The sequence below is a fragment of the Aptenodytes patagonicus genome, chromosome 6, assembly GCF_965638725.1.
Source record: "Aptenodytes patagonicus chromosome 6, bAptPat1.pri.cur, whole genome shotgun sequence".
In the NCBI taxonomy this organism is placed as follows: Eukaryota; Metazoa; Chordata; class Aves; order Sphenisciformes; family Spheniscidae; genus Aptenodytes; species Aptenodytes patagonicus.
This window is the reverse complement of record NC_134954.1, coordinates 45,673,841-45,691,700: the sequence shown is the minus strand read 5'-3', so window position 1 is coordinate 45,691,700 and position 17,860 is coordinate 45,673,841. Positions and strand designations below refer to the sequence as shown.

The 17,860-nt window shown below is 41.2% G+C and overlaps 2 protein-coding genes across 6 annotated transcripts in view; one reads left to right on the top strand and one right to left on the bottom strand.

The window, feature by feature from the left end:
• CARF (calcium responsive transcription factor) overlaps positions 1 to 5,158 on the bottom strand; it is a 36,586-nt gene extending 31,428 nt beyond the window's left edge. For 4 of the 5 annotated variants that reach the window (XR_012995665.1, XR_012995663.1, XR_012995664.1 and 1 more), the window contains exons 1-2: positions 5,106 to 5,158; positions 160 to 281 (exon numbers count right to left, since the gene is read on the bottom strand). Coding sequence is in view for 1 of the 5 variants with exons in the window: in XM_076342386.1 (XP_076198501.1) it covers positions 160 to 270 (111 nt within the window). In the remaining 4 variants the exon portion in view is untranslated. Of the gene's footprint in view, positions 1 to 159; positions 282 to 5,105 lie in introns of those variants that run through there. The other variant, XR_012995666.1, reaches the window with a different exon arrangement.
• A 294-nt stretch (positions 5,159 to 5,452) lies between these two features.
• On the top strand, positions 5,453 to 14,724 carry WDR12 (WD repeat domain 12). The gene is made up of 13 exons (XM_076342384.1): positions 5,453 to 5,536; positions 5,620 to 5,714; positions 7,015 to 7,109; positions 7,767 to 7,873; positions 8,775 to 8,890; positions 9,274 to 9,428; positions 10,177 to 10,222; positions 11,035 to 11,120; positions 11,318 to 11,458; positions 11,564 to 11,669; positions 12,473 to 12,605; positions 13,444 to 13,516; positions 14,256 to 14,724. Exons 1-13 carry the CDS (start codon positions 5,496 to 5,498, stop codon positions 14,331 to 14,333), a joined length of 1,272 nt encoding a protein of 423 aa, XP_076198499.1. The 5' UTR covers positions 5,453 to 5,495; the 3' UTR covers positions 14,334 to 14,724.
• Positions 14,725 to 17,860: the final 3,136 nt, after the last annotated feature.

Below are 17,860 nucleotides of genomic sequence, written 5' to 3'. Positions count from 1 at the left end.
GCAGAAGAATACAAGGGAAGGAACTTTTGTACTTTTTCTAAAAGACACAATGTATTACTATAAAGGCAAGAAAAAACACCTCGATGAACTATCATACTGTAAATTAATCAGAGAGGATGTAAAGAAAGCATCTACCAAGACAAGACATTCATACCTCACCTGAAAAACACGATCATTTGTTTCTGACTCTCCTGTACTATTACAGTTGCCTATGAACAAATCATCAGATCCTTCCATAGCAACGTCATGGTCAGCTCCATTTTCTTCCATTACAAGATGACCTGAAAAAGTTACAAAAGTTTATTTCAGCCTTCCGTACTTTCGCCACAACCAAGACACTGCTGCAGGTTTTTTTCTGGTCTTACAAATTCAGTCTTACAAGTTCTAACGCCATTGCAAGCTAACAGCAAAGCCCTCAAGAAATCCTTGCCTCTTTATCACTTTATTACTCACTGCAGAAAAATTTCAGTGTGTTGCTCTAGGAGTTTAGCCTCTTGTATAAGACAATTTGCCTGACTTGTCATTGCACACACAGATACAAAACACACATACACGCTCACATGATTTTCATCTAAATATGTCCACAAGCACTCAACTAACAACCATACACATCTAAAGAACACTTGATATTTAAAGATATGCCAGCACTGCTTTACAAAAATATTAGTCATCTACTTCCATAATCAATAGACAGGATTTGCGTTACCCAACTCTGTCATGCAGCCATCTTGAAGTAAATTACATTTGTTTTAAAGGGTTATAAAACAACATATAAATGAAATAAAATTACTATTGTTAGTCTACAGCAGTAAGCTTTGGGCAGGAAAAACACCAGATATCCAAAACAAAATTTGGCATTAATCATGCGATGAAAGACAAAAAGACAGAGCTCCTGGCACTTTGGAGATCTACCTCCTATCCCAAAGAGAAGTACTTCAAAGAGCTCAGCTGCCCACTATAAACCTTCAAGCAAACAGATAATATTGGACAGTGAATTGCCACATCCACAGGATAAGGCTTTCACCCAGACAGTACACCTTTTAAAGCAGTGTCCAATCCCAAATATTCATAAGCAAGAAGACAAAATGACAAACTAACTTAGCCCCTACATTGCTAGAGTATATATATACACTGGACTACACACATAAAATGCCAAACTGAATAGAAGAAAACTTAATTCCTGCCATTTGGGATGAGGGAGGGGGAAAGGTATTCAGGATTTTTCCCTTCAGTATTTATTTTAAAGACAGGCAGCGTTCTATTAGCACAACTCCTGCCAGCTTTATCTTCTTCACCACACCACATAGTAAATTCCTTGAGATGGACCTTCTTGGCTGTGATATTTCAACCATTTACAGCTTTAGTAAGCAGAATGTAAAAGGCTAGAGTGTCACTTGAAGAGAACTGTACAACCCTGGAAGCACAAATTTATTTTGCTTTGCAAATTTACAAAGGACCACAGGCAAAGTAAATCCACACCTCCTTGGATGAATAAAGCTGAATAAAGCATCCTGCTGATACAAACAACATTGTGAAGTTAAGCTGCTCATATGCTCAATATACTAAATACTTTAATCTAAAGCAGATTTATTTTTCCATTTAATTTTCAAGTGATGACACTCCAAACCAAGTTCCAAATGAAGTTACCTCATGTTCACCAAATATTTTGTATCTTTGGATCTGAGAACAATTATGAGATGTTTCAGTTAAAATGTCTGAAGCATGTTAGCAGCAAATGAAAAAAAGACAGAAAACTGGATTTCATCATCACTCAACCATTTCCCCTCAGTTAAAAGATGTAAAGAAGATACATCAGTTTTGCCAAAGCAGCACATTTAGTTCTTTGAGATAAACTGAAGAAGTTTGTTCCAGAGATACCGATGGCATGTACCCTGAGTGCTGGAACCCAACTACAGAACACAAGGACGACTGTATCGGGATAGACCAATGGCGTGAGTAGCCCAATATCCTGTATCTAACACTGGTTAATAATAAAGCTCAGGGAAAAAATGACAGCATAGGGTAAATATACAGTGATATTTATCCAGCTTCCTCTTATAAGCAGCCCAGAAATATCTGAAGTTTTATCTTTGTGTTTAAAAAATGCCTTGTGACTTTGTCTATTCACTGTTCTAACCCAGGCAAACCACTGGCACGCACATCACCCTGGACAATGAACTTCATGGTTTAACCATCCAGGTTTCATTAACCTAAGTGCTGTGCAACCCCAAACAAAAAAGATTTTTTTTTTGTCTTAAAGAAATATACTTTTACAGATACTTACAAGTACATGCATAGTTAAGAAATTTTATAGTTGTATAAATACTGCTAATAAATTCCCCAAACAAGACAGTTAAATCCTGTATACATATATATGTATGAATATTTTTTCATGAATGAGTAAATAACATACAAGTATCTCTTCTTTTCACAAACACTCTACATAAGTGCAACAAAAATTTCCAATACTAACACCGTTGTATCCCACATTTAACAACGGGTTGAAGGAGAAATGTGGGAGTTTAATGTTAGTGTAAAACAGGATCGACAGCTGTATCCTCAGCGCACACATCAAACAGGCAGCTCTCCATGCCTCAGCTTTAGCCTTAATGCAGCCCCACCCAAACCACTCTACAGGCTGGTCTCCATGAAGTCCACCACTCCAAGGCCGTTTCCAACTCAAGGGTTAGCGCATTTTAATGCCATAGGACTGCTTCCTTCGCCCTGCCTCCATTTGGGAAGCACTTCGCTCAAAATAAAGGGAAATCTATGGCCATTGCTATCCTTGGTTCAACTCTACAAAGAGAGCAAGCAGCCACAGAAACTGCTAGCACAGGCAAACACGATAACCATCATGAGCATTTTATGCAGGGTCTTACAGACAGGATCTTCAAGAGAGCAAACATTATGCACTGCAATCTAGCCTACACATTACCATCAGTGCTTCAATTCCAAAGGCAAACGCACTGATAGTTCAAGATCATTTAGCAAAACACAAAAGGCAGTCAGATCTCAATTTATTTAGCCATCAAGAACTCCCGTGATAACACAGCTGTCAAAGCCAGGGGCACCTCTTGCAATGCTAGGTTCTCACTGAGTGTCACCCACAGACACAACTTGTATAACATCAGGTACTCTCAACAGGAACAGGATTTCAATGCCCACTCTGAGGTGAACCTTTCTCATAACGGTTGCAATCTCCTCGCTAATCCAGAAGCCCACATACTGATTCTTTATATATAAACTTCTAAAGACACTAACAGAAAAGTCAAACTAGCATTACTTTAAAATCCTATTATTGACCAGTCACATCTCCGTCCTGCCTTAAGGCAGAGTATTAGATTTCTGTATTTTCTTGCCTCCAATTCTTTATTCTATGGTAATATCAATACCTAGGTACCAACTACAAGCAGTGGTCCCTAAAAATACACCAGTTCTAGACTGACATAATTTTAAGGCCTCGTATGAATGCTTGCTTCTGCCTTCCCTCAGTTACGAGTCCTCCTTGTGAAGGCAACATGCAGCCAGATCCCAAAGGGAAGTACTGCCTTTCAAAATCCCAGAGCTAATTATTTTAACACTGAGTCAATATTGCAAGATTTTAGTCATGAGAAGAAACCTAAACTGTAAAAAGCAGGTAAGTCCATTGTGATAATAAGCACATTCTACCTAGGAGTATTCTGTCGGGGCAGGAAGGAGGGAATTCTCCTATGTTTTTCAAGCTTCAAGTCTTCAATGCAGACCCATTAAAAAAAAGTAAATCAAAGCTTGACTGTACAAGTTCATGTTTTCAGCACTTCTGATAGCAATATTCCCCATTCCGGTTTTAATTTATACTTCTTGACAGGAAATACATACAGTGGAATGCCTCACCAACAATCTTTTTGGTTTTTCCATGAAATGTTTCAGAGGTTTTATAAGATTTAAGATAATTCCATAGCTTACAACAATTAAACACTCTCCCTGAAAAAGCTACCTTTGATGACATTTCTCTACCACCATTATGAAGGGCACGAATTACAGTAAAACATAACAGGGAGGGAATTAGGGCATAGCGATACCCTCAAGTAAATGAGTTACAATTAGCTTTATATTAACTTGTATCAGGTTTGATAGTTAGCTTATATCTGTCATGGAAGAGCAGGCAGATAGAGTTAAGAATGCACAGAAGATCTGGGGACACCTACTTAAAAGGTTTCTCAAGTAAATCACTTTCGTGTAGCTAGCACAAGTATCTGGGAAATGCACCTGGGCCAATTACACTGACAAACAATGTTAGATCTTTTAAGTACACTTAAGAAATAGATGAGATTTCAGAGTCTCACAAAACCTCAAGACTCAACACCTGCCTGCTCCAACAAGTTGCTCCAACAAGTTGCCCCAACCTGAGTCACCAGACAGGGAAAGCTCAACTGTTCCCCGAGAGGCCACAAGTAACTGTCAAAAAAGCGGGAAAAAAATATATATAAAGCAAGTACAAAGCAGGTACTCACACAAGCAGCCTTCTCCCAAAAAAGCAAATTCACTTAGAGCCTCTTTTAAAGTCCACTGCGTGTTGGGTTTATTACTTTTAGTAGGAAGTTTATTGTTGATGTGTCACTTTACATGCAAAGAAATACAACCCAAGTTACACCGAGAAGACACCGTCAGCAGCGAACAGTCCCACACGCCAGCTCGCCGGCTCCAGCAACGCCGCAGCCCTGCACGGGAAACTACGCACCGACACGGGGGCAAAGCCGGTACCGCGGGCTGCCCCGCACCGCCCGGCCCGGCCGGGGTGCAGCAAGGCGGCCCCCCGGTGAAGGGGAGCCACGGGACCCCCCTCCAGCGGCGCAAGGGCCTGCGAGTGTCCCACGGAAAGCGCTCCCCACGCCCCAGCCCTGAGGGCAACGGGAAGCACCTCATCCCCTGCGGCTCACCCTGCGCCCCCCGGCCCCCCCCGTCACACCCCTCCGCACCACAGCCCCGGGGCGCGGGGGGAGCGGGACACACAAGCGCGGGCCCCGCCCGCCGCCCCGGCGGAAGAGCGCGGCCCGGCCCGCGGCGGCACGGCCGCCGCCAGCCCCGCGGGGAGCGGCGGAGGATCCAGAAGGAGTCTACTCAACCTCGCCTCGGCTCCCGCAGGCACCGCCATGCAGACCGCCCCTCGGCGCACGCGCCCCACGGCGCCCGCCCTCGAGCCGGGAGGGAAGGAGGGAGGGGACGCGCGGAGGGCGCCGGGAAGGTGGCGGCGCGGGGCCTCTCGGGAGCCGTGGCTCGCGGGCCGGGGCGCGCGCGGCATGCTGGGCATTGTGGTCTCTACGGCAACCCGCCGCCGGCCGCGTGGCGCAGCGGGCTCGGCGGCGGCAGCGGGGGCCGGGCCGGGCCGCGGGAAGGGGCTTCGGCGGGGCCGGCGGGCGGGCGGCCGGCGGGCGCGGAGGCGGTGCCCCGCCGGCGGGCGCGGCTAATCGCGGCACGTGGTCGGGGGTGAGGCCGGCGGCGGTAGCAGCGGCAGTATGGCGCAGCTCACGGCGCGGTTCCGCACCGAGAACCGCAGGTGAGGGGGCGCCCGCTCGGGCCGGGGGGGTGGGTTTGAGGTGGGGGTAACGCAGAGGCGGTAACGGCGCTGTGTGCCCGCAGGTACGCCGTGGAGGATGTGCCCTTCTCGGTGCCCGCGGCCTCCGAGACCACCGACCTCAGCCACCTCATCAACAAGCTGCTGGCGGCCGGCAAGGGTAGGTGCCGGGGCGGGCCGCCGCTTCTCCGAAGCGGGAGCTCAGCGGAGCCCCGAGCAGGCGCCTTCGCTTTTCCTTCAGAGCCGCTCTGCCGAGGGGTGACAAGTTCCACTTCATCGCCGTGTTTCTGACCACACGCCCCCGGCTGCGGCTCTGCCACGAGCCGCCCCGCGGCCGTACGCACCAGGCGAGTCAGGTTCATGCTTTGGCTGAACTTGACCCGTTGCAGTGCACGGTGCCGCAAGCGGGACGGCTCGGGGCAGGCCCGGCCAAAGAAACGTGCTGTCAAAGTCGGAAGCAGCACCCTGATACCCACAGGCCCCTCGGTGAGGTCAGGCTTCAGCCGGAGCCGGTCCTGCCCTTCTGTTTCGGTCTGGCTATCCAGAGTAAGGCACTCTTTGAACTTGATCTAAAACTCGGCAGATGTCAGTGCTGGTGGGCAGACCCAGGAGAAATGCTCCAAAGGCTGGATTAGTGTGTGCCCAGCACCACAGACCAGGCTGCCCCAGCAGATAGGAAGGGAAGTATTCCCCAAAACCTGGCAAAAGAACTAATGAAACCAAAGGTTTGGTTTTTATGAAAGCCTTTGAGAAGAGCTCGACCATTCTGTCAATGCTAGCTGAAATGGGCCCGACTGACTTGAAAGATTTTCGGGGGAAAGACACCTGTGCAATGTTATTGAAAAATCCCATTTTCTATAAGAAACTAGACTAATTGTATCTTAACCTGCTGAGACTTCTGCAAGTTGCTTTTAACCCATGAAATTGCAAACAACCTCGAATAGAAAACTAGTGCACAGTGCAATGCTGTTGTCGAAATGTGGGGCCTTTGTCAACTATGCCATTACAGGGGGAGAAATATGAACCAAAAATCCTTAGGATTTTCCTATTGCTGCCTCATATACAGGGCTCTAGCTAGTGATGATAAAGATGTGGGCTAGCAGTGGCAAACTCCATACAGAACAGTGATGAAGCACCACTGAGGTTTGATTAGACCTAGCTATGGAGAAAAGGATTTAGAAAATAATGTGTTAACAGTAAGAGGCAAACTTAACTCTTTGAACCCCAACAGCAAATTTTCCTTCCTCTTAAGTCACATAATCCTGTGGAATTCATGGGCTGCCCACTTAAAACTGGGAGAAGAAACCGACTGTTTTGTTGGGGTTTTTTTGTTTGTTTTTTTGTCTTTTTTAACCTCTTGCTGGCTCCATTCTCCTGAACCAGCCACGGAATCATGCTGTTCTTGATGGTATCAGATAAATAGTGACACCTGAACATGGGTTTTTCCTGCTTTGTTTCAGCGGATCACAAATATGTGGAATTTGACTTCCTTATCAATGGCCAGTTCTTGCGTATGCCACTGGTCACGCACATGGAAATGGAAAATATCTCCACGGTAAGTCATACTCAATTTTTCCCCATCTTGGACAGTAGAACAGACTTAGCCAGTTTGCTTCAGTCTGATTTAGGTATTACACTGTCATCCTGACTAGGTAGATGTCCTTGCTCGGTTTTATTTCTTTTCTGACTTTCCCAGGAGATTTCCCTGTGTGTATATATCTGTTCTGAACTGCAAAGTGATTAGAGAGTATGGGACTGAGCGGTGCAAGGAACATCGTTATCCAGTCTGTTGTCTGTATACAGTTCAGAGGGGAAATTCTTGTCTTACTCAGTTCATCATTAATATATTTTTGTCTCCAACTCTCTTAGATAATGGGGGAGGTTAGTATAACCTCTAGAAAATGTTGTGAAGTATTTTAGACACCAGTTTTCTATGGGTAAATACAGAAAAAGAGGAACCTGAGAAGAGTGAAATTACTTGCTTTTCCTTCCCAGCTTGCTATTAATAGTAACTTGATAAAAATATGGAAAGCGATACAATTCAGACACTTTTTTCTAAAGACTTTAATTCCACTAATGTGGCAAAGGACTTGGATACCAAGATCTTTGCCCAATAAACTTGTGTATTTGCACCACACTACAGTTAAATATTACTGTTATTGATAAAAAAAAATAAACCCGCACTAAATAAGTATTTTGTCTGTGAGCTCAGGAAGAAGTGGTGGAAATAGAGTATGTGGAGAAATATATGGCCCCTCAGCCAGAGGAATGCATCTTCCATGATGACTGGATCAGTTCTGTTCAAGCCACTGAAGAATGGTACCACACTAAGCCAATTCTAAGTTTTGTCTTGCTTATTCCTGTTGTGTGCAGAGGAGTCCATGGTGTCAAATGGAGTGGTATTCTGTCTCTTTAATAATCTGTTTGGGTTTTTTTTTCCCCCCTCTTTGCTCTGTTTTTGTTTTATTTTTTTTTAACCTGTCAAGTCAGTCAGCTACTTGCTTTTGCAAGCAGTTCAGTTTCAACACCTCTATTCTGTGCTGACAGTGACTTTAGCACAAGTAGAAAACAGCTACAGTCACTAAACATGAGATACTGTTAATACAAATGGACAATATAAATGCTGTTTACTATTCTTTCTCTTAAAGGGCAGCAAGATTTCCTTATCTCTCTTTTTAGCTTAAACCCTTGACTTCAAATGTGACATTCATTAGCAACAAATATAATAGTGTACCTTTATGCATAGCTTTTCTTTTAAAAAAACCCAAACAACCATAATTGTCCTTTTCTACTGTATTTTCACATTCATTTTCCAATCAACTAGGCAATGTTCCTATATTAAGTAATAGTTTGAAAATGCTTTGAGATCCTCTGGTAACATACCATGAACAACAAATTATCTTTTATTTTAAATGATGTAAGCTATCTTAAGTCTCACCTACCAGAATATGCAGTACTCTCATTGCTTTTCTTTTTGGCCTGTACTCCTAGCCTTGCAGTTGTAGGTTTTAAAGAAGCTTTGCTCTGTAACAAAAAGATTTTTTTACTTTTCCAAACTTTTTTTTTTTTTTAAAACACACAAAGTAGCTATATTTTGAATTAGTTTCAGCTAACCAGTTACTATGCTAATATTTTTCCAAGTTTCTGGTTGAGGCTTTTTTTCATAAAAACATTGTTGGTTTTAAAAAGACAATAATCTTTCAAATTCCGTACCCTGTAGGATATTAACTGGCTGCTATGATCAGACTGCTCGAATCTGGTCTTTGGAAGGAAAATCCATCATGACAATAGCTGGGCATACAGAAGTAGTGAAGGATGTGGCATGGGTGAAGCAAGGTCAGTATATATATTAGGGGAGCAGTAATAGTTTGATTTATTGGGGGAGAAATGTCAGCATTCCTCAACCATGAATATTTAATTATCTAAATGCTACAATTATTTCAATCTCTGTCAGTGGTGTTAGAAATGAAGTCGTGGTGCGAGTAAAACAGTCCTTTAACAGTAATGAGTGTAGTTAGTTTAACATGTACGTTGTCTATCCATTTGCAGTCGTCTTTAACAAATATTGGTATGTATATTTATATTAATTGTGCTTGCAGGGTAACATGAGGTAAACTGAGATATGTATGAGTTTCGATATATCTGCTATTTCTTTGACTAGAATAATTATACTTTGGAAAGCCGAGTTGGGTACGAGCATGACTTTTTTTCTTCCACAGATAGTTTATCGTGCCTGTTACTCAGTGCTTCTATGGACCAAACTGTCCTGCTATGGGAGTGGAACGTGGAGAAAAACAAAGTGAAAGCCCTTCACTGCTGCAGGGGACACGCTGGGAGTGTGGACTCCATAGCTGTTGATTGCACGAGAACTAAAGTGAGTGACTCCCGGAAAAAAACCTTTGTCTTTTAGGATGTTAGCAGCCCGTATCTCAAAAATCATCTTTTTGTCCCTGCATAGGTACTAGTCATCATGTTATTATGACTGACACACTGATAAGTTTCCAGTCTTGTTACAAATGGTGATTATTGAGGATTAGGAGTGCTACATCAGCACTAGGCCATCTTTTCAAAGTGATGCACTTAACCTCTAATATCACAAAAAGCTGAAGGTGACTTTAGAGAGCACAAGCCATTATACTGCTGCTTTTGACTTCTGTGAGTGTAGTTGAATGTTTATTTTTAATTAAATTTTACTTTTAACGCATGTGAATTTTGCATTATAATGAACTATTTTCAAATTTGACCTAAATTTTCACAGTAGTTTTGGTGGGGAAAAAAATTTCCAGAGTGATACTCAGAAAAAGCTGGTGGTCGAAGGGGGCTTTTCCCTTTATCCAGGAATTCAACAGTTAAGAGCACTCACACCAAAGGTGGAGTCATCGCTCCCAGCTTGACTCAATATCAGACAGGAAATAAAGAGATATTTTGTAGATATTTTTCCTGCAAAGGAAGGAAAAAGAATAATTTGATCTATGCCAAACATTTAGTTTTTTTCTTTGAAGAGCCCAGCGCTGTTCGTGTGTTATAACCCATTGGTTAATTTTTCAAGTAGGAAGTGTATTTAGTATGGCTTACAAGGTCTGTCTGGATCAACTTTTAACAAAATGTTTCTGTTCATACAGTTCTGCAGTGGATCCTGGGATAAGATGTTAAAGATCTGGTCTGCAGGTAGGATAAGTATGAGCTGGAATTCTTCACTGGCTTAAAAAAACCTGTACTTACAACAGCCTGAAAGATGGCTATCTGAATACCTTTTTCTTTAAGAAAATTTGAGTCTGTAATATTAAAAGCAAGCTAGAACTTTTTTTTTGTAAGCTTTGTAAGGCTATATATCACTATATTGTTACTTTTTTGGTCAGTAACACAATTTCAGATACGGTTGTCAACTGCGTGCTGATGTTTATTTTATTCAGAACACAGTACTTTGTCTTTCATTTGTTTTTAATGGATTTATATAAATGTGCAGGTTTGAGTATAGACTTCTTACAAATCAAGTTTGTGGGTTATTTTCCTGTCCTATTATTGACACCATAATATGGAGGACAGTAGGATGACCAGGTCTTTTCTAGGAAAAATGTAGACTAATCTCATTTGATCTGAATGCTTTCTTTCACTGTTCCAAGTCATATTCTTTCAGTTTGGGAGTATATACGTAGGTGTTGTATCTAAAAGAAAGGTTGTGTTTATCACACACCTGAATTACTGTTGGAATTTTCCATGAGTAAGGATGAGCAAGAATGGTCTTAAATTCATTGCGACTTCATTTTAAAACTGCGTGACCTGGAGAATATCACTTAATTTGTATTCATGTTCCTCTTGCTCAAAATGGAGATAATACTGATCTGATCAGAGGTGTAAGGTTAAAATATTCATGAATCATAGACAGGTTAGGTACTGTAAATACGGGGTTTTGCTTAATTACTTATATGGAAATGCAATTCAAAAACCTCTAGATCGAGTCTGACTGTCTTCTGTCACAGTACCTACGGATGAAGAGGATGAAATGGAAGAAGCAGCTAACAGACCACGGAAGAAGCAGAAAACTGAACAGTTGGGACTAACAAGGGTAAGATGAGCTCCAAGTTTGTCCAGGATTTTATTTTAGAGGTGTGGCCCCACAAAATAATTTCTCTTTGTTAGAAGTGACTATATGAAAACTTCTGGTGATATGTCTCAGACTGATCAGACACGTATTTTTACTTGTTGAAATAATAGATTTTTTGACGATATTCAGTCTAATCTCCTCTCACCTTTAAATTCTAGACTCCCCTGGCAACCCTCTCTGGCCACACAGAAGCTGTCTCCTCTGTGCTGTGGTCAGATGCTGAAGAAATTTGCAGCGCATCATGGGACCACACCATTAAACTCTGGGACGCTGAGACTGGAGATCTCAAATCAACTTTGGTGAGATCGTTATACTTTGTAGGTTCAGCTGAAGTCCAGCTCAAAGAAAAAAGTTGTGCAAAATAGTAGCTCCTCTCTTAGAGTTACTGTTTTCTTTTCTGACAGACAGGAAACAAAGTGTTTAATTCTGTCTCCTACTCACCACTGTGTCGACGCCTCGCATCCGGGAGCACTGACAGACATATTAGACTATGGGATCCTCGCAGCAAAGGTAGGCTAAAACATGCATGTTCTCCAAGTTGTTTTTTCAAAAATCAGAACTTCTTTCTGTTGGGAGACATCTCACAAACTCTTTCCTGGTCCCTCTGCTTGAAACAAGCCGTTCGGGGGCTTTTATTAAATACAAAGGTTAGGTCTGTTTTCCGTAATCTGGTGTAAGACTTCTTTTGATTTCTTACCTAATAATTTAGAAAACTAACTCATCTTAGGTTTTCCCTTTGTTTGTTTTTTTTTTAACTTACTAATGAATGTTCAACTGAAGTTGCAGGCCTGAACTTTTTTTTTTTTGTAAGGTTCACACCTAAGTTGGTCGGACCATCATTAAAGTGAAATAGTGGTCACTTTGTTATGATATAGCTGTGCCACGTCTGACAGGATTGCGGATAACTTCTGACCGAGCCTACCAGATGTAATTCATAGACATGTTTACTTGTTTTGCTTCTATAAATCTAATCCAGAGTTTAACAGTATTATCTTACATGTAATAACAAAAGCGCTTTTTTTGTTTGCTTTTTTCAAACATCTTTGAAAACAGAGTTTAGTGACAAGAAAATACATTTTGATTTTTGTTTGTTTGGGGTTTTTTTCCCCCCAGAACTTGTGGCTTATATTTTTGTTTGCTTTCTTTAAAGTTCACCTTGATTTTTGAAGTCAGAATTACTGGTGGGAGAAACACTTACCTTGAACACAAATATGTTGCTGGCTGCTTTTCTCACTGGATTTTGTATGCATCTTAAAAGTGCCCGTTTCAGCTGGCATCTACTGATGTCTTTTTTGTCCTCTTTTTCTGTTCAGATGGCTCCTTGGTTCTCCTGTCTCTGACATCTCACACAGGCTGGGTGACATCTGTGAAGTGGTCACCCACCCATGAGCATCAGCTGATCTCTGGTTCTCTGGACAACATTGTGAAGCTCTGGGACACAAGGAGGTAAAATAAACGTGTCCTTTGCTGTTCAAAGGCATGTAAGCTTACAGGGTCAGTTAACCTAACGAAATAGTAAAAGCAGTCTGAGACATTCATTGGAAACTCCTGTGGCATTTGTGAAAATCCTCTAGGTTTTAGGAGTCAAGCGTATAACAAAAGGGAGAAAAATATTTGTAGTCTACCAGAGGACCTGTGGCTTAACATCTGTGAGAGCTGTATGGCGTTCCAACACGGGACTTAGCTGGCATTAACAGCAGCATCGACTGACGTGCAGAAGGCAGCAACCATAACATTGCTCCTGGGATTAGGAACAGCAGAAGGTCTGCTAACCATTCCTCTATTTAAAGGAACAAAATACATTCTCTTTCTAAGGAGTGTGCCTAACAGTGTGAAGTTTCACTTAATACTCTCTTCAGACCTTTCATTACAAATTTCCAAGCAATGAAATGGTTTGCATTCAGAAGACATAAATGGCTTTTCTGGAAAACACACACAGTCGAGCAGCAGCCACACATGGAAGAAGGAGACTATATAATAAACTGTTCCTAACAAGCAGATTGATTAAATTTCAGTCTCAAGGTAGTTTGCAAGCAGGTGAAAAATGTTGCTGCTTTTCTCTTTGGGGATGTAGAAGAGGTTAACACTGATGTGATCGGCTCTGGAGAAAGCAGAGAAAACATCACAGATGGTAGATATCTGTACTCTCTGAAAGTGTTTATAACTGCTAGACCACATCTGTTTGATAGCATCGTGATAGTATTTCTTCCAGGGACCAATTTTGTTTTCTGTGATTACTCACGTAACTTCAAACGTGTGACTGTAAATACCTGTGTTTTACCAGTTGCAAAGCTCCTCTGTATGACTTGGCTGCTCATGAAGACAAGGTTTTGTGTGTGGACTGGACAGAAGCAGGGGTAAGAATCTGAAGAGCGAGTTACTCAATTTACATGCGTGGTGGTTAGGAAGAGGGCTAAAAGCAGTCATGGACTATTTTTTCCTTTATGCTTAAAGACAGAAGAGAACAGGAAGTTTTCGTTGTGCTGTGGTTGATACTGGGTGTTACTGTCATACGCACTGCAGCACTTCCCCATGCTACTGTGCAAAGGAGTAGGATGGGCGTTTAAGCTCTGTAGCATTAAGTGGGCGTTACACTGATATTCCAGACAAGGAGAGACACGAGAACAGCACCACACCTTGCTGAGAAAATACATGTTCCGAGGTACCATTTGCTGCCATGGAGACTAAAGCAGCAGCATGAACCGACAGCTGGGGCATGGCAGTACATGTAGAAGGGGGGAACTATATAATCCTCTCTGCAAGCTGTTCTGCTACTGTAGTGGTACACACATGTATAAAATGGGAAAAAAACATTTTGTTAATGTTCAAGATTCTCAGTGTGGCTCCTGTTCTCAGTAAAAGGCAGGAAAAGCTTTAGAAATTTTCCTGCAAAAACTTTGCTTCTAATTTTAGGAGGAGGGTAAGACACAAGCTTGCTTCTGCACTTTGATTCTGGGTTTTAGTCATGCATTAACAGTTCATTATTCATTACTTCTTTTTATGTCTTCAAAAGAAAGAAAATCAGAGTCCTCAACTTTTGTGTAGGTATTTTGCTTAGTTCTGATGTTAATCACAGTTTTCTTTTCCCCTCATCAGCTGCTATTGAGTGGAGGTGCAGACAACAAACTGTATTGCTACAGATACCCAGCTACAGCCTCTGATGTTGGAGCATGAAGGTCGACAGCCAGAAGACTTTTTTTTAAAAAAAGGTTTTTGCAGCAGTCACTCTCTGTTAGCATCCCTACACAACCAACAGCTGAAGAAAGGAGTTTTTTGTTGCTCAGAGAGCTGTTGTTCCTGTTTTTTGTATTGGTAACCTATATCCATATTTGTCACAGAAAAACGGCAACAAGCAGTTACGAATGTGTTTAGTGTGAAACAAAGCAAAGGGAGGCGTTTCCTCCCTTTTTGATGGCTTTGAATTAACATCTTCTAAGTGACTATTTGTATAGCCCTTTTAATAAGGAGTAAACTGCTACTTACAGAAAAATTACTCACTGGACTAAATTATTTTTTGAGTTTACCTGCTTTCCCTTGAAAAAAAATAAAGTTTTTATCTACAGTTCATTGGTTTAGTGCCTCACTTCAGATAAAAATCAGACTTCAACTCTCCTTTCAGTATGGCTGTTGGCAGTTCTTACAATTATGTCCTTAATTGATGAACCCAGGCTTCTTTCTGGGATGAAGACATAGTATGTTTGCAGTACAAATGGTATGATATAAAGGAACTTGACAATTTACTAGCAGATGAAACATTCAGTTTTTTTGTTGCTCATAAGTTAGGGCTGTAAATTACTTCGTAAGAACGTGCCTGCCTTGTGCCACAGTACATGTTATGTTGCAGTACAATTAATGTGGTATCTTACTCCTAAAAAGCAGCAGATCTATAGAAACAAGTGGAGGATCATCAGAGAAGGCAGAAGAAAAATTAATTTGTTCCTAGAAAGAACGGATACAAAAAGTTGCAATAGCTTGTAGGTTGATAGAGGATAAGTACTATCCAAACATGCTCATTTTTGCTGCTGGTGGTCTTGCTTTTAATTCAGCATTTAAATGAAAAAGCTATTGCTGCAGTTTGTTAGATGCCATATATGTGATGTTAAACCAGCAGGTAGTTTAACAATGTGGAAACCAAACTTGAATATCCTCACTAACGTCTTAGTTTTCAATAAATGTAAGACCTGTACAGCACAATCAAGTCAAATGCTTAAATTGCAAGGTTAGTAATTTTTCTCTGAAGAGTGAAAACTCTCACCTCCAGGTTTACAATATGGACAAGTCCTGAGTAAGCAGTTTAGGAAATGCCAGAACAGCAAAACTATGGAGAAAACAGCAAGGATATGGGGGAGGGATCTCTGATCCCTTGGCCTTGCAAGTAATGTACTGCAACTAATAGACTAACCCTTATTTACAAATGCTGCTTGCAAGGAATTAGTTGTCTTGCCATCATCTTCTTATCCATGTGCATGTTCTTAGTATGTGCTTCATCCTTTCTAAAACAATATATGCTATTCATACCTTAATATAGCAACTAATTATATTTTTTTCTTATTTAAACTTCATTCCTTTAAAACATCGCCTTCTATTTACTCCACAAACTGGAACTTGCAAATATGGCGTGAATAACTATTTTGTTTTGTAAACCTACCAAAAATCTAAAGCGTTTTTTGAGCAGGAATTTAGTATGTGCTGGAACATGCAGCATTCCTTCCTCCCCGCTATTGGAGATTTGTATAATTTCACATGCACATTTGTGGATATGCCAGTCTATTCTAGCAATCGTTGGCTAATATTCATGAAAGTTTAAAAAAATCTCTAATAATTTTTCAGTATGAAAACAGAAGAGAGTAATAGCCTCTTTAGGTAATCCTTGATCCAGTATACCCGACTTTTGGAGGTCTTAACCAAGTAAAGTTTGGAGATGTTTTCAGTGGAAAGCAAGACAGTGAAGGAAGTTTGGAAACTAGTTTGCTTCATTTCTCTTCAAGACTCTCAGTGACCATTTAATCTAAAGTCTTGAGCTATTTTGTGTATTATAAGAAACACCCATTTTATTACTCGTTTTTCAGTTTTTCTTTCAGATAAATTATGCTCGAGCATAGCTTTTAGAATTACTGTGGTATTTTACAGTCAGATAGCTGTGGAGCACCTCCAGGCAATGAAGTAGTTGATAAAAATAAGCGGGTTCTCTTCTATGCATATGTCTAAAGACTCATGAATGCAAGATAGGTAACCTTAATACTGTTTTCTTGCCTTCCTAGAAAGATTTAAAGAATACTTTTTAAAAAGGTCATGTCACTTGGACTGTCAGCTTATCTCAGAAAGATTAATATTATTTAGACTTAAGAAATCCCAGCTGGCATTAATTGTTTCAGTTTCAAACACTGAATCCATTAGATCTACTACACTTGTCACCTGTAGTAAATATACAGAGTGTAACTACGAAGGTAGGTTTTGGTAGACCACGGTTCAGAAGCAGGAGGGTTTTTACACCTCCTCTCACTTTGGGTTCTCTTATTTGGAAAAGTACTGTGTCAGACGGAAAGAAGCAACTAAGTAAACCATATTAACACTATGAAGTGATACCAGCATAAGTACAACATATTTTTGGAATGCATCTGTATTACCGCTGTCTATAAATTATCCTAGAACCTACAAAAATACTTTTTAGATTTGGCTGACTGACAGTTCTTTGGATACTCTGTAATCTCAATTAAAACATTTTAATAGGAATATTTGTTTTCTTCCAAACATGCAGTTCATTTAAAGTAATGATGTGAAATTAGAATGGTCAGCACGAGTTGATTTTAAAATTGCAAAAGAACCGAGTCAAAAACGAACTTAGTCTTCCAGAATCAAGGTGCTGACAGTGATTCTACTCACAAAAATGCTTCTTTTTTCCCCCTAAAAAAACCATTTCTGCATATTTGTAGTGCCCTGGTAGCATAATATAGAACAGTAAAGAACTTTTATGTACTAACAGCTAGTTTTCCTTAAACGTCAAAGTGATATTACAAATAAGGGGAATAAAGACAATAGTCAACTACTGCAAGCTTTACTCATTTTTTGTATCAATGGGGATGGGTTTGTTTTTGAGAGGTTGTGCAATAAATTGTTCTATTTCATCTTTTCATTCTGCACTGACACCTGGCATAAACTGTTAACTTTACTAGCGCACATATGCTGCCTCTAAATAGAGTTCAAACAACATCATGCATTAAGACACACGTTAAAAGCGTTAGTCTGAGACAAGGGTTCACCTGCTTGGTCCTTGGTTTAGTGTCACACTTGCATTTTCTGTTCACGTGTTTGCTTTTTTCCCAGCTGGTTCTTTCAGCTTTCTTCTCGCTTTGAGACTTTTATCTTTGCTTCTGGAAGATTGCCATCTCCAATCAGCTAGGAGATTGAGTTAAAAACAAGGGGAAGGGGAAGGAAACAGTAAATGTTCCAGTGAAAGTGACACACAACCTAAATCAGCATGTGTGGTTAATGCCATTCACCGTGGTACCACCCACAAGGTCAGCACCTTTTCCATAAACCATGCAGAGCCCCACCAGGGAAGGGCATGTCAGCTCCCCCACAGCAGCCTCAACCCACGTGCCGGTCATGGCTTTGAGACCCCCAAACTCACCTCAGATACCTGCTCCTCGGTCACATGCTTTGCTGCTGGACCCTCTTCTCTGAGTGCGAGCTGCTGAGGA

Coding starts and splice junctions, on each gene's coding strand:
- WDR12 (XM_076342384.1), top strand. CDS start 5,496: ATGGCGCAGCTCACGGCGCGGTTCCGCACCGAGAACCGCAG. Junction 5,715..7,014: donor GCTGCTGGCGGCCGGCAAGG/GTAGGTGCCGGG, acceptor GCTTTGTTTCAG/CGGATCACAAATATGTGGAA. Junction 7,110..7,766: donor AAATGGAAAATATCTCCACG/GTAAGTCATACT, acceptor CTGTGAGCTCAG/GAAGAAGTGGTGGAAATAGA.